Below are 17196 nucleotides of genomic sequence, written 5' to 3' on the forward strand. Positions count from 1 at the left end.
ACATTGAGATATCATCTCACCCCAGAAAGAATGGCTATCATAAAGAAATCAAACAACAACAAATGTTGGAGAAGCTGTGGGGAAAAAGGAACCCTTCTCCACTGCTGGTGGGAATGGAAACTGGTGCAACCATTATGGAAATCAGTGTGGGACTCATTAGAAAACTTGGACTGGAAGTCCCATTTAATCCAGCTGTTCCTCTACTGGGAATTTTCCCAGAGGATCTGAAAACATCATATCATAGTGATGTATGAGTGCTTATGTTTATAGCAGCACAATTTGTGATAGCCAAATCTTGGAAACAACCAAAATGCCCATCCCCTGAGGAATGGATGAAGAAGATGTGGTATTTTTATAAAATGGAGTATTACTCAACTATAAAGAATGATAAACTTGAAGCCTTTATATTGAAGTGGATGCCACTTGAAGATATACTGATAAGTGAAATAAACCAAACATATGTGTAAATATCGTATAGTTTCCCTAGTATAAAAACTCAAAAGAAGAAAAACAAATAGAAAGGTATAATACAACTAAAAGGAAAGCAAGAACTTGAAGACTAGACAAAAGAGAGCAAGGAGCAGAGCTAGAAAACATGAGAGGGGCAAGCCAAACAGTTATATGTAGAAGATGGGCAAGGCAATGATTCTGAGACTCTTCAGAAGATTTTTTAATCTTGCAGTTAATTGGAATGATTCTCACCCTGACTAACTGTACATAGTTACTATATAAACTAAGCAACTGCACTGTGAGCTAAGCAACTTCACTGAAGATGGCAATTTGTAATAGTAGGTTTATGCTTGGAGTGCATGTCATTTTGGCCTTCTAAATATGGGCTGCTTGTCATAACATACCAGTTGCTGCTATGCTGTCTCTTGGGTAGATGACTGTTCAAAAAGAAGGGGGTGGTGAATGCAGGCAGGAGACAGGAAAAGGCATGTTGTAGCACTGTCCTTCTACAAGGTTGTATATGGTTAGATTTCTGGACTTATGTGTAAACATAAGAATTATATAATTCTTTATGCCTATTTTTAAAATATATTTTAATTTTTTAAATTTTTTTCATCATTGTCTGTAGGGACTTAAAGTTAAACATATCCATATTTGATGAAAAATACCTGTTCCATGTTATGCCTAAGATGTTTGATATTCAGACAGTGATATTAACCTTAACAGCCTAGGTTGTATGGTAATAACAATAAGCTTCTCTTCTTGAGCATTAATAACCTAAGTTTGCAGACCAATATTAGAGAAAAAGGAGACCCACAAGGAAAGCAAACATTTTGGCCCTAGCCTTCCAAGGTCAATTAAGACTCAGGGCATATGAGATATTGTATTTTAACGTCATGTAACTCAATAGTGTCCCAAATATCTGATCAAGGAGAATATGGGGCCAAAGAGGAAAGTGATCAATGATGTAGAGTGTGCCTAAGGAGAGTCACATGGAGAGAAAACATTTTCTCAGGCTTTCATGGGGAGCACATTGGCCAAGCAATGGCTGTGGCTCATCCACATGACTGACTCCTACAAAGGATCTACAATCTGAGGTACAGGATCTCAGGATAAATCCTGAGGGCATTTCACTGACCTTATCAGACCCAAAAGCTACAACTCTTGTTGCATAGGTCTTGCTTTATCTTGGTCTTAACCATCCAGCAGAAAAGTATAAAAACAAATTATAAAAAGTAAACCCATGCTGTTATGTTGAACTGTAGGGGACTCAGGTCAACAATTTCTGACTCTGCCAGTCAAGTGGAAGAACCAATACTATTATTGGTTACTGGCCTCTTTTAGAATATTTTGCTGAGTTAACACACCTATAATATTCAAATGATGGAACTAAACAAAAAAGGGGATACAGATGAATGTCCATTTTGTATCTGTGTATTCAAAATGGTTAGGATAGATATATAGGTACATTTTCTTAATGAATAGAGGGATTTGTTCTAATGGTGTTCGTAAATAGGATATCGTGTCTGCACTTGTACAGCAAATAACCACTAGGAAGAGAGTATGCAATGTGTTAATTATTGAAACTGTCCTACCAGTTTGATTTGAAACTGTCTCATTGCTATTTGTCTCTCAATAAAATTTTGGAAAAAAACACAAATTTATTGAATTAAATATTTTTTAAAATGTTCAATGATATGAATCCTAAAATATTCGCTATCCCCTTGGCTTTTTTCCCTTAAGGTTGTAGAATGGCTGTTGTGTCAGCCTTCATATTTGCATTCCAAGTGGGGGCAGGATGGTATCTATGTCAAGCAATCATACATTCACATTTGCTTCTTACTGTTCAAAAGTGTCACTTGGCCACTGTAACTGGGAAGTGGCTGAAGAAAATGAAATTGCAAACAGTATCCCTTGTGGGACTGATGATACTGTTCATTATACAAGATAAGTAAGTGAGGTTTAGAGGTGTTAAATGACTTTGAGGGAAGTCATTTACCCTATGAGTTAATATGATTGTCTTCATCCAACCATGTAGGCCTTCTACTTTGCTAAGCTGTATGGCATGCATCTTAATTTCCATGAGAGAATGCTGTTTGTTCCTGTGCATCTGATATCTGGAGAATGTAGATATCTTTTTTTCTTTTGCTTGATGTTCAGATAGATAGTGAGGTTAAGCTCAACTGCCTATGTTTTAGTGTAATGATATCATTAAGCTTCTCTTCTGGAGGGTTAACAACTTAAGTTTGCAGATCAAAAATTAGAGAAAGGGACTGGGGAGATGGCTCAGTGGAATAAGCACTTCCTTGGCAAGTGCAAGGGCCTGAGTTCAATCCCTGGGTCTGCAAAAAAAAAAAAAAATTAGAGAAAAAGAAGGGCTACAAGGAAAGCCAACATCTTTGGCCCTAGCCTTTCAAGTTCAGTGAGGACTCAGGACTTAAGAGAACCTGTACTGTGACATCTTATAACTCAGTGATGTCCCCAATTTTCTGATCAAGATTATGGGGCCACAGAGGAAAATGATTGACAATGTAAAGTGTGCCTAAGAGAGTCACACGGAGAGAAAACATTTTCTCAGGCTTTCACAGAATGCAAATTGGTCAAGCAATGTCCATGCCTCATCCACACGGCGGACATTGACAAAGGATCTACAAACTGCAGTGCAGGGATTCAGGCTAAATCCTGAGGGGATTTGACTGACCTTGTCAGATACAAAAGTTACATTTCTTGTTGTATAGGTCTTGCTTTATCTTGGTCTTAACCAACCAGCAGAAAATTATAATAATGAAGTATGAAAAGTAAACCCATATGAATATGCTTAGCTGTAAAGGCTCATATCAACAATTTCTGACATTGCCAGTCCTACAGATAACCCACTACTATTAAGGACTACTGGACTATATTGGAATATTTTGCTGAATTCACACATCTACAATATTTAAATGGCAATGGAATACGTATTTCTGACAAAACTAAACAAAAAAAAGGGGGATACAGATTAAGGACCATTTTTTATCTGTATATAGAAAATAGGATAAATATACAGCTACTTTCTCTTAATTCAACAAGAAGAAAAATTTGTACTAATAGTGTTTGGACAGGATATCATGTTTGCATCTTGTCCTATGAATAACCATTATGAAGACAACAATATGCAATGTATTAATTATTGAAACTGTCTTATGAATTGGTTTTGAAACTGTCTCATTGCTATTTGTTTCTCAATAAAATTAATTTTAAAAAATGTTTAAAAGATATCTTTGTCTTTGATAGTAAATATCACAGGACCGTCAGTAGTTAATTGAGAAACTTTGCCTTCAGTCAACTATTCTTCAGTATGTTCACAAGTACAATTAATCACACTGGTGCCTCAAATTGACAGATGCAAAAATCTGTGTTCATTTTCTAGTCTTATCAATTTCTCTGAATGCCACAAACTCAGCTACCTTGCCTTCATTCTGTCACTGAGCTATAATTTAATAGTGCACCCTTTGGTTTTATTGATGTTAGTATGATTAAAGATGTTATTTTTATATCTTCTATGTCTCAGTTGAAGACCTTTTGTATCTTTTGTGAGTTTCCATGTTTGCCTCCTACAGTTGAGCGCCTGGAAATTTTTTATACAAAAAAAAAGAAGTGGCTTCGTGCCAGTGATATTGGGTGTCATGGTTATGTGATTAAATAAATTTAGTCCTGAGCTTTCAAATAAGCAGACAAGTGTGTATGTGATTATAGTAACACTCCTCATTGGCCCAAGTAAGTTTCTTTTCATTCTATATTGTTCTGAAACTCATTTGAGTTGGTCTTTCTTATGTCACTTCAAATATCTTAATGTCTTTGTATTCTTTTTGAAAAAGTAAATAATTTTTCTAAAAAATAGAATTTGCAAGGATTCACAAACAGAATACTTTAAAAACAGAAAAAGAGACACAGGGCCTTTGTTAATGCTCTGCTGGGCTTGTGGTTTCCATAGAGAGGGAGAGGGCTGGACTTCATGCTCACCACTGTGCTGAATTCTCCTGCCATCCAACTGTGATTTGAATTGTTAGTTCAACAAACATTTGCGTTCTTAATTATACTAATTAGAGAGGAGCTCAAGTGTCTGTGCATAAAATTGATCTCGGTAACCTGATCATTAAAATGTAAAATTGGAAAGGACTTTAAAAGTTTTCATCAAACTCTCAATCTCAAAGGGACATTGGGGAAGGTACCTAGAAGGGGGATTCCTGAGCCATACAGAATTTCTACTATTCTTTGAGAAATCTCCATACTTATTTCCATAATGATTATACTAGTTTATAATTCCAACAATAGCAGGGTTCCTTTATTGCCCATCTTGCCAGCATTTATTATTTTTTCATCTCTAGATAGTAGCCATTCTTTATGATGTAAAAATGGGATCTCAGAGTTATTTTAATTTGCACTTTTCTAATAGCCAGAGATGTTGAATAATTTTTATGTATTTGTTGGCCATTGGTACTACTTCTGTGAAGTACCTATTATTTTACTTATTCATTTCTTTATTGGGTCTTTTATTTTAAGTGGTCTAATTGGGGTGGTTTTTAAGGGGTTGTTTTTGTTTACGGGGAGTTTTTGGTTTTGGTTTTGTTTTGTTTTTAGTTCTTATACTGCAAAAATGTACTAATACAAAAATTTTCAAAAAAAAAAAAAATAAAGAAGGATTGGGTCTTTAAATTTTGGGGCCCTAGTGTTTTTTAGTTCTTTATAAATTCTAGAGAGCAGACCTTTGTCTGAGTACTTATTTGTCATGTTTTTTTCCAAATTTGTAGGTTGTCTTTTTCACTTTGTTGGTAATTTCTTTTGACGTGAAAAACTTCTCAGTAAGAGCAGGTCCCAGTTGTTAATTCTTTCAACTGTTTCCCATGCCATTTCATTTCTGTTCATGAACTCTTTGCCTACCCCTATGTCTTCAAGAGTTCCACCTACTTTCTCTTCCAGGAGATTTAGTGTCTCTGCTTTAATGTTTAGATCTTTAATCCATTTTGACTTTAGTTTAGTGCATGGTGATAGACCTGGGTCAAGTTTGAGTTTTTGGCATGTAGAGAGCCAGTTTTTCCAGCACCATTTATTAAAGAGGCTATCTTTCTTCCAGTGAGTATGTTTAGCCCCTTTGTCAAAGATAAGGTGGCTGAGTGTGTTCGTAGGGGCTTCAGCGTCTTCTAATCTATTCTATTGATCCTCAGTCTATTTTGTTGCCAGTACCATGCTGATTTTATCACAGTAGGCTTGTAGTCTAATTTCAAGTCAGGAATTATAATGCCTCCTGCCTTGTCTTTATTGCCCAGAATTGCCTTTGCTATTCTAGGTCTTTTCTGGTTTCAAATGTTTAAATGTTTTTTTATCATATTCTGTAGGGACTTAAAGTTCAACATATCAATATTTGATGAAAAATACCTGTTCCATATTATGCCTAAGATGCTTGATATGCAGACAGATAGTGAAGTTAAGCTTATCAGCCTAAGTTGTATGGTAATAACAATAAGCTTGTCTTCTGGATGGTTAACAAACTAAGTATGCAGACCAAAATTAGAGAAAAAGGAGGCCCACAACAAAAGCCAACATTTTGGCCCTAGCCTTCTAAACTCAATTAAGACTCAGGACATATGAGAACTTGTACTGTAACGTCATGTAATTCAGTAGTGTCCCAAATTTTCTGATGAAAGAGATTACGGGGCCAAAGAAGAAAGTGATTGATGATATAGAGTGTGCCTAAGGAGAGTCACTTGGAGAGAAAACATTCTCTCAGGCTTTCACAGAGAGCACATTGACCAAGCAATGGCCGTGACTCATCCACATGGCTGACACTGACAAAGGTTCTACAATCCCAGGTACAGGATCTCAGGATAAATCCTGAGGGGTTTCACTGACCTTATCAGACACAAAATCTACAACTCTTATTGCATAGGTCCTGCTTTACCTTGGTCTTAACCATCCAGCAGAAAAGTATAAAACGAAATATAAGAAGTAAAGCCATGGTGTTCTGTTGAGCTGTAGGGGACTCAGGTCAACAATTTCTGACATTGCCAATCAAGCGGAAGACCCAACACTATTATGGGCTATTGGACTCTTTTAGAATATTTTGCTGAGTTTACACACCTATCATATTCAAATAACAGAATTTAACAAAAAAAAACTGTATACAGATGAATGTCCACTTTGTATCTGTGTATTCAAAGTGGTTAGGATAGATATATAGTTACATTCCCTTAATGAATAGAGTGATTTGTTCTAATGGTGTTTGTAAATAGAATGTCATGTCTGCATCTTGTACAGCAATTAACCACTAGGAAGAATGTATGCAATGTGTTAATTATTGAAACTGTCCTACCAATTTGATTTGAAACTGTCTCATTGCTGTTTGTTTATCAATAAAATTATGGGAAAAAAATAAAGAAGGGATGTTGAACTCATGTTATCATACACAGATAGGTCCCTTTCACTTAATGCCTTCCTAAAAAGGAGATGACAAAACTTCAAGTTAAGTTATTGATCTAGTGAGCAAGATTTTCTGCTTGGATTTGTAGGAGGCTCATAGCATAATGAAATAGAAAGTCAACCCTTTCAACAACAAAGAAATCATTTCATAAATTTTGGTATATCTAAATTATGGAACACAATGTAGTAATTAAAATCATGTTTTAGGAAGATGTTTCTTATTATAAAAACAGTCAGCAATATGTTAAATGAAAATTAAAATTTATAGAAACAGTATATTCATCATAGTCTGATTTGTACTAGAAAAATCTAACTAAAATGAAACACACAAAATTATTGAAAGTTCTACTGCTAAGTTATTCAAATCATGCTCATTTTTCACTTTCGTTGCTGTGATTTTCTATACTTTCTGAAATTTTAAAATGAGTTTGTGAGCTGGGGAGATAGATCAGTGGTCCAAGCACTTGTCTGGCAATTGAAAAGATCCAGGTTCAATCTCTGGTACCGCACGCTGTGCTGGCCCCAGAACCCTGGGCACACCTTGCTGGCCATCGAAACCACGCATGATGGTGCATGCCTGTTATACCAGCACTGGGAAGGCGGAGATAGGCAAATCATTAAGAGTCTAATCTGCATAGAAAGACCATGCACCAATTTAATAAATAAATGCAAGATGAAAATAAAATGAGTATGTGTTCTGTTTATAGTCATGGAACTATAATTTTTTAAAAAATAAAAGTCCCTACAAATGCAACTGAAATGTCCTAATGAAAAAAAAGTGAAAGGAAAATAGTTCAAACACACATACATGAATTGTTAGCTTAAAGTAAGACAAGTAATTAATGATTGCTGTAATATGGTGCCAGCAACTTAACTGAGGATTTCTCAAGGGTGCAGCCATGTGGAAGAACAGTTTGTGGTACTGGTTGCTCAAGGTTCCACAGCCAGGCAGATCTACCATGGTGAAAGCCCCAGCTTTGCCATTCCACAGTTATTGCACCTTGAATGAAACCCTTTCATTTCTGTAATTCTCAGTTTTCTCATCTGCTAAAAACCTTGTAAAGGTAGTGATGCTAAATCGTAGGCATCTGTGGGAGTCAATGATACAAAGCAAATCAAATGCTCACTACAGCTGGGTCCTGCAGTGCTGTATGGGTGAAGGATTGAGCTGCCCTGAAATTCAAGTGAGGCTGGAGGAGCCAGTGAGACTAGAAATCAAAGAGCAGCCTAGAGAGGGCTGGGATGGAGAGCTCACAAGGCTCTGCCCCTTCCAAGGAAGCACTATCTAAGGGCCTAACTTCTAATGATGGCAATGTAGTTAACCTCTCATGACCTCGATGTCTTTGGCTGCTGGAGGGGCATAATAAGAGTTTTTTCACCTGATTCATGGGGCTTGTTGTAATAATGAACTACATTCATTCTTTGCCTAATTTAATAAGTGATTTCTGAGCCCAGCAAGATCTCTGGAGAGGACATTGCAGCTAGCATGTGAGAGCCCAAGGACAAGCTGGTAGCCTGGAGACAGCCACAAAAGGTTAATGGGAATCCATTTTGAATGAAGCAACTTATATTTTTTATTTTTAAACAAATTGGTATATTTGCCATTTATACTGATTAGATTCATTGTTAGGCATTCTTCCATGTACATAACACATCTAAATTCTTTCCTTCTTTTTTTTTCTTTCAAAGATAATAAAAAAACATATAGAATTTCAAAACAAGATGATAGGAAATTCACAATGGCTGTTATATTGCATATTATTATCTTCAAAATATTTGCTCAGATTACCAGATACAGGCATGCAAAATTGATTTTTAAAAATTAAGCACTAACTGCTCCTTTCAATGAACTAATGGAAACTAGCAGTACAATTGTCTTAGCTGTCTTGTATATACAATTGTCAAGCCACTTTGACAATTGAGTTGTTCTTCAAATATATGGTGGTGCCCTGGGAATGGAAGAAAGGAAAAGTCACAGGCCCAGTTGGTCAGATGACACTGGTACATGCCACCGCAGACTAAACTGCATTGCTCCATATCAGTTACAAAGAGAAATTCTGTAAGATATGAGCTGTTGGTCCAGCTCTGTTCTTGAATCTCCAGTCTTTATTCTATAACAATCAGAACTCAGTCACAGGCATGGGAAGACTGTCCCATTTCTATGTCTTATTTGTTTTGCACCCGTAACAATAGTTTCCTTCAAACTTTATTATTTTTTTTCCTTCAAACTTTAAACCACTCCTACTCTTGCAGTTCTGCCTGGGAGGAGAATACCTCAGAGCAGAGACATTCCATCAAGAGGTGGCATGAAACAGAGATTGGCCAAGGAAGAATCAAAGTGCGTGCCTCTCCTTTCATTCTTTGGAAAACTTTATGTCAACCTTCTGAAATAATCTAGCATTCTTCAAGGCCACTTTTGCTACCTGACATGCTTTTCTCCTGAACAATCCTTTAGATGCTTAAAGAGTTTAATCAACCCAAATTACAGGTTCTGCTTACTTCCAGGGGTTGATTTGAATATCGTTACCTTGGGAAGAAGAGAAAGAAGCCTTCTTTAGGAGAAAATTTCCTATTATCAGGACTGTTCTCCAAAACCTGTCCTTGGCAGCCCATTAATTATATTTCATTTTGACAGATCTTGTATATAGTTGTTATATCTTGGGGGGGAGAAGAGGTTTTGGGTGATTAATTGGTTGATAGTGTATGTTAATTGCATGCTAATTAAATTTAAATTTAATTCATATTTGAAACACTTAATGTAACTCAGGACCAGGAAATTAGAATATTTGGGCTTCTTGAAGGAACTTGTCTTTTTATCTGTCACTTTCCTATATCTATTGACACTTTCTCCTTGTTTACAAACTTGTTTTTCAAGAGATAAAATCAGATGTTCTTAGAGCTTCCAGCTATAATAGAAAGTGTTGGTTCTTTCCATCCATACATATTTAATTGCTTTTCTGAAAAAAGAAAAAAATCATCTATCTCCACTCTGTTATTTAAGTTTGTTCTAAACAAGTCTCATCAGGCTGGAAACTATGTCGTCTGACTCCTTCCTTTGGCTTGGTAATTGAAGGAATCATTGAGAAGAGAGTCTTTATATTTAGTACCCATAGAGGCAATGAGATGCCAACAGGGGAGCCAGAGATGGGAAGAAAGAGGAGGGAGCCCTACGTGACACTGGCAACATCTGAGAAATTCCTTAACACTGTTATTTCTGTTTCTTATCACGGAAAGCCCCATGAGGTGAACTCTCTGGAAAGTATGTTGACAAAATATCCAGTGATTCCACTCTGAGGGCCTGGGATGGAAGGGGCCTCCACCAGGCCGGGGACGAGAACCACAGCTTTTGTACCCCTTTGCTTTCTTGGGGAAAGGCAATAAGTCACCCAGGATCACTACTTGTGGATTTCATTGCAAAGAGAATACCTGGCCTTGGGACTGTGAGGGCCTCTTCAATTTCTAATCTCCAAACAAACAAAGTACTGGGTACAACAGGGATGATAAAAGAAGCAAGGGCTTTAGAGTCTCCCTGCTCTAGTTTCTATTTGGCTTTTCCTTTGCACTTAGTTCTTCTAAGGCTCAAGTCCTGCATCTATGAAATAGGAAGTTATACTAATCTCTGGGTGTGTTATGAGTTACATGAAATAATAAATGTTTGAAGGAGCACAGCACAGCGCATGGAGCAAGATGTTTAGTAGGTACCATAACCATCTGCCTAGTAACTGCCAGCTCCACAGGGGAATGGCTGAGGCGAGAAGTTGGTTGTTGTTCTTGCCTGTACGCTCAGCAGTTTGTCCTGGAAAACTATGCTGTCTCCATTGTGGCCCACGAGTTTTAAATCTCTCCCTCACTGACTGAATCTTTCCTCAGCTGTCCTGGAGAAACCTCTGGAAAAGAAAGCTGGAAGAAACTATGGCCCCCAGGGGAAGAAGAAACTCATCTATTTTATTGATGACATGAACATGCCTGAAGTGGATGCCTACGGGACTGTGCAGCCTCACACCATCATCAGGCAACATCTGGATTACGGCCACTGGTAAGGGCTCACTCAGGGAGCAAAGTCTCCAGTGGGCGATGGTGGGCGACACATCTCAGCCCGGGTCCCAGGTGAGGAGCTGTGGGTGAGCCGCTCCCTCGTGGGGTTCTCTGTCTTGGGGGTGCTGGCTCAGCAAGACCACGGAAGTCCGCGTAGAAGAGCAGCCTAAGGAGGTACCGCCCTGTCATCTAAGAAACCACCTCTTAGGACAGGCGAGATAGCTCAGCAGACTGACAGCCTGCTTAGGCAAGCACGGGGACGAGGGTTTGATTCTCTGTTACCACGTGCCTTGCTGGCCCCACTCCTGTTCTTGCTGAGCAGGTGACCATGACTGGGCGTGGTGGTATTCTGGGGAGGCCGAAAACAGGAGTACACTAGGAGTCCTAGCTGTGTAGTGAGACCCTATACCAAAAAAAAAAAAAAAAAGAATTAAAAAAAAGAAACCTCATCTTTTCTTCAAGACTTATTTCATTGATTGCTAAAGACTAGGAAAGGGGAGTATTTTTGAGGTTGGAAAAAGGAAGATTGCACTTTATCAGTATGCAGCAAATGCAGATAGAGAAATATCACACTCAACCCCATTAGTAAATGCAATTAATATGTGTTAAATTTTTTAAGGTATGAGGAATATGAGAGCAAAAAGAAAAGACTCATCTCAAAAACTGTGTTTTCTAAAGACTTGTGTTTTGCCTAAATCTCAGGTGAAGTCCCTTCCACCACAGTGGCACAGCACGGAGCAGCTGAACCACAACAGGGCCCAACCCCTGCGTCTGCAGACCTAGCCTGTGTCTCGGACACACAGGACCTGATGGTCTCTCTTGAGGCCATACAGCTTTTAGTGCCAAAAGGTCTGAAGGCCTAGAAAAAGGTGTCAGTGGCTTAAACAACTTGGGCTCACCATCCTGTCTCACACTGAATCAGGTGCTGAGAAAGAGTGGAGAGAGAATCGAACACAAGGATGGTAGGGTCGGTGCAAACACGAGTCAGATCCTTCCAGAAGTCTTTGTTGGATGTCTGCCATACACAGCTACCTTCAACCTGCACTTCAGCTTTGCGGCAACTTGGCTGCTGTGGAAAAGCTAAAATCAAACTAACTAGTTTTACTTGAGATTTATTTTCACAAACAGTAAATGGAAACTAGAAACCTCCTATAAATTATGCCACATTGCTTTCTCTCTTTATGTTCTCTTTCATAAATATTTGATTTGTACCGTACCATCTCCTCTCTCTTGTCATCCCACAGCACCTCAGCTGAGGGCTTTGTCTCCTCAGAGAACACCCATGCCAGCTCCATTCCCTGCTTCCCCACCCATGTAACAAGCTTGTGTCCTTTTCTCTGCCTTCCTTCTACTTCCTGCCTAAGACCTAACCACCACCCGCATTTGGATCCTACTGCCTATAACCCTTGATACATCAGCTAGTTCCTCCATCTCCTTATTGGCTTTTGCATGTCATTGAAACTTGCATACATTTATTCAGCTGTGTCAAAAACAATCATTTTCCAATTACTATGCTGCCTCTCCCCAGATATAACCAAATGTCTCTATTCTCTCCTTATGTTCCTTGTCTCTGGTTCAGTCATTAACATCCCCCTTATCCCCCATTATTTGATTTCTATTCTCTCAACTTTACTGAAGTGCTCTTGCTGAGCTGTCAACTGCATTGTTAGCACAAATTTGAGGGACCTTTCTGGGTAGCTGTCTTTCTTTGCTGCACATCCTGTGGGTGACCACACTCTGGTCTCTTCTGCCTTCTAGGCTGACACACACCTCTGAGATTCTACCCACCTCACAGGCATCCCTTTGCATTCTCCTTTCTGTGCTATTTCCATAGCTACTCTGTTCTCAGATATATGGCCTAGGCTCTTGTCCCTTTGGTTTTTATCATTGAATCTAGGTGTGTTTGTCTGGTTAGGTTTTTTTTTGTTTATTTTAACCACCCCAACCCATGAATGATAAGACACATCCTACTTCACACGAATGCAACACTCACCTGCCTCAGCCCCCATACTACTCTCACTGAGGGTTTCTGTTGCAGGTATGATCGGAACAAGCTCTCCCTAAAGGAGATCATGAATGTACAGTATGTGTCCTGTATGAACCCCACTGCAGGCAGCTTCACCATCAATCCACGGCTTCAGGTATAGGAGGAGCCACACAGGGGTGGAACCTAGGCCCTTAGGCTATCTTATCAGGGCTGATGCCACTTGGTGTCAGCCTTTTCCTGTATGGCCACTCGAAGTGGATGATCAGATAGGAAGCAGTTTTAAGGTGACAGAGGAACTCCTAGCTCCAGAATCACAGAGCTTTTCAAGCTGAGTAGATCATAGGGTTCATTTGGTTCACCTCTATCTTCTTCAGATGAAGGGGCTTTAGAAAGATGAAATGACTTTCCCAACATGATGTGAACACTCAGGATCAAGTTCATGGCTAGACTCAGTCTTTCTTCCTGCTCTCCTCCACCAGAGGCTCAAAGCCCTTTATTTCCCTTATCTATTCAGGTAGTCTCACTTTGGGTGGAGTATGAGAAAAGTGACTGGAAAGTAGAACTCAAAACCCATATAGGAACTCTTCATCATCTTAAACAAATCTGGAAGAGGCAGTTTCATCCCATGATAAGGATGTCTCACTTTTGTGTCCCGTGCAGCGCCACTTCAGCGTGTTTGTCCTCTCCTTCCCGGGAGCAGATGCCCTCTCCTCCATCTATGGCACCATCCTGACCCAGCACCTGAAGCTAGGAAACTTCCCAGCCTCTGTGCAGAAGTCTGTCCCCCAGCTAATCAACCTGGCCCTCACATTCCACCAGAAAATCGCCACTACCTTCCTGCCAACTGTGATCAAATTCCACTACATTTTCAACCTCAGAGATTTTGCCAACATCTTCCAGGTGAGTTCACCTACTCTGAGTCACCTAGAAAGCTGAGGATGATCCAAAGTCTTCCATTTATTCTTTTTATGTGCTGCATAAAATTACAAAGTATTGAGCTTCTCTATGTGACATTCATTCATCCATACATACAAAGGGCATATTTGGATCATATTCATCCACCCATTGCCTAGCTTACAAACTGCCCCTCTCTCCTGATTCCCTTCCTCTATTAATCCTTCTCTTATTTTCTGTCATTTTTAAAAAATTTCATGTATTAGGGAAAACATACGTATTTGTCTTTCTGAGGCTAACCTATTTCACTTAACATGATGACGTACAGTGCCATTCATGTCCTGCAAAAGCCATGGTTTTGTTCTTCTTTGTGACTAACAGTCTACTGTGGAAGACTCGTCACATTTTCTTTGCCCATGTATCCTTTGAGGTGCACCTGCACTGGGCCGTGCCTCGGCTATCCTGAGCTGTGCTGCAAGGACCGTGCACAGAAGAGTCTCCGAGTCTTTCATCCTTAATAAAATAAATGGTGAATGCTAAACTCTTAGGCAGAGACACTGTCTTATGGAGCGGTGAGCATAGATAAAAAGCACCATTTTGTCCTTGGGGAAGACCTCAAAAAAACAGAGCTTTATTTGAAACTTTCAATTTTTGTTCATGAATATGTTTTGGAGTTGGTTTTTTGGGGGCTCAAGAAGGCTGACTGCAGAATTCCTGGAAGCAAAAAGGCACAAAAGAAAAACTATTATAGAACCCCTGGTGATATATCCATCATTCTTTTAATAATAATAATAATAATAATAATAATAATAATAATAATAATCTCCCACAATCTAGGATAATAGAAGTCCTGCCATACCTGCCACTGTCATGTCCTCAAGCAGCCTCAGTCCTACCAGTTCCAGCTCACTCCCAAGCCAAGGCCATTTCAGATGCTGTGGATGCTTATCCGAACAGCAGTGGCCCATCTGCCCCTCACTCGTTATTGCTTGGGCACCACTGTCAGAACTCCAGGCCCTCTGCTCCCTGAGTCAGACACAGCATACTCACTTGGTAGACTCCACAGATTCTCCCAGAATCTACCAAAACTCCTTTCCAAAGAGACTTCTCCCCCAGGTTGGCACTGGGTGATTATGGAGGGAGAGATGCCTTTTACAAGAAGCAGAGATGAAACGTTTAGGTATCATCCAAATGATACATTAGGTTCATTCCAAATGCAGTTGGAATTAACTGCCCCAGGTGTTGTCTATGGCAATAGGTCCCTGGGGAGCCTAAGACCAGCAAAGACCCAGACCCTGAGGACATAGAGCCAATATATTCTGGACAACACTCTTGGCTGTAAGAAGCAGAAATGTAACTGCTGGTTCTGAGGTCCACGAGCCATGAAAGGCTTAATACAGAGGGAAATCCACAGAGCCCATGGCATGGTGAAGTTTCTGAGAACACCTCTAGGCCGGCTAAGAACAGCAGTCTTGGACGAGATTGATTCAATTTAACAAGATGAATATCTTTCATCTTGTGCTTGTAAAAGTGTATTGTCTCTAATGTCTCATCTATAATTATTATACTCCCCTTAAAATAAATTTAAAAATAAAAACTAAAAAGGACAAGAAAAAGGTTTACTGAAAGGAAGAGTTAATCTTTAATTGTTTGATCAATCTTGCATACTTGTATCTGGTAATCTGAGTGAGAAATTTGATGATAATAATCCATAATGACAGCCATTGTTAATTTTCTATTCTTGTTTTGAAATTCTGTACCATTTGTATTGTTCCATGTTGGCTTGTTGCTGTTTTTTGTTCTTGGTATTTGTTTCTGTTTTTTGAAAAAGAAAAAGGAAAAAGAAAACGAAAAGGAAAAGGAAAAAGAGACCCACATAGATCAAACAGATTGGTCTCTGACTACAGAGCCAGCTAGTAAGGGGCCTGGCACCAGATTCCTGACCTGGACTGTTTCTATCACACTATTCTGCTCTTTTCATCTGAACTTCTATTAAGGAAATAAGTATAGGACAGTGAAACAGCAAGACAGATTCGGCTCTATGTCTGCAAAGCTCACAGCACTGTGGCTTCCAGGCATCCTTTGTGACAAAATTCATACTTACCCATGAATAGGATGAGAATTAACTGAAATAGCATTTACTGTACACCCTCTTTCCTAAATGTCATTGCTACACTATTGGGTGGGAAGGGAGTTGCCATCAATATTTTCCAAATAAAAAGGGTTTAAATTAGTTTTACCCACTTTGTGTTGATCCCAACTGGTAACACTACAGTGAGAAGAGTAAGTGAAGTTCTTTTCACCAGAAGCAACCCAGAGTCAGCTCCTGCTGTCAACCTGTCCCCTGTATAGTTTGAAATCCACTACTCTCAAGAACTCTTTGGGATCATTGTCCCATTTCTTCAGATATCCGGAGAGAGCACCAGCTAGTCGATGTCCACACAATGGTCATGGAAACAGAAAAGTATGTATTGTGTTAGAGAAATAATGAGTAATTCCACCTGGTAAGGACAGGGTAATCTGGAGGGGTTTGGTGAGAGATGAGATTGGAAAATAATTTAATACCAGGACAGAACCTAGCTAAAAATCTGGTCTTAATCTGTAACAACAGCCAACCTGTACTGAGCTGAGCACTAAGCTTTTTACTTCCATTAACTCATTTAATCCACAGAATTGTCCGAGAAGATAAAATACTAACTAAAATCCTCCATGTCTATGGTTTCTGCACTGGCGGATTTAATCAACTGGCTGGGGAGATAGCTCAGCGGTCTGAGCACCTAGCTGGCAAATGCAAGGACATAGGTTTGATCCCCAGTGCCACATGTTGTGCTGGCCCTGCATGTCTGTAATGCCAGCACAGGAGAGACTGAGACAGGAGGATCACTATGAGTCCAAGCTGCTTAGTGAGACCCTGTACCAAGTAAATAAATTATTTTTAAAATTGCATCTGTACTCAACATGTACCTTTTCTTTTTTATTTTTTCACTCTTCCTTAAGCAGTGGAGGAGAACAACTATTTATATATCATTTCTATTGTAGTATTATTATAGTATAATATGACAAGGAGGAACCAGGCAGCAGAGACAGCAGTGGGGAGCTGAGGATCTTGTTTTCCCTGGCCTGCTTGTTCCTCCTGGCCTACAGCCTAAGTGGCAACACCCTGGCTCTGTATCCCACCATTTTGATTATAGTATTATTGTAGTATTTATATAGCATTATTATTGTAGGTATTATAAATAATCTAGGTGACAAATATATGTAGAATGTTGTGCACAAGTTACATGCAAACATTGTTCTATGTTATAGGGACCTGAACATCTGTGGATTTGGGCAGCTGAAAGGGTCCTACACACAGATGGACAATTGTATCTCCA

The 17196-nt window shown here is 39.2% G+C and overlaps 1 protein-coding gene across 1 annotated transcript in view; it reads left to right on the forward strand.

Moving 5' to 3' along the window:
- Dnah9 (dynein axonemal heavy chain 9) overlaps positions 1-17196 on the forward strand; it is a 433197-nt gene that overhangs the window by 219858 nt on the left and 196143 nt on the right. Inside the window, exons 38-40 of the mRNA XM_023705424.1 lie at positions 10777-10942; positions 12980-13082; positions 13589-13828. Of these exons, the coding sequence (XP_023561192.1) occupies positions 10777-10942; positions 12980-13082; positions 13589-13828 (509 nt within the window). The remainder of the gene's footprint in view (positions 1-10776; positions 10943-12979; positions 13083-13588; positions 13829-17196) is intronic.

The sequence above is a fragment of the Octodon degus genome, unplaced genomic scaffold (genome assembly GCF_000260255.1).
Source record: "Octodon degus isolate 3935 unplaced genomic scaffold, OctDeg1.0 scaffold00219, whole genome shotgun sequence".
In the NCBI taxonomy this organism is placed as follows: Eukaryota; Metazoa; Chordata; class Mammalia; order Rodentia; family Octodontidae; genus Octodon; species Octodon degus.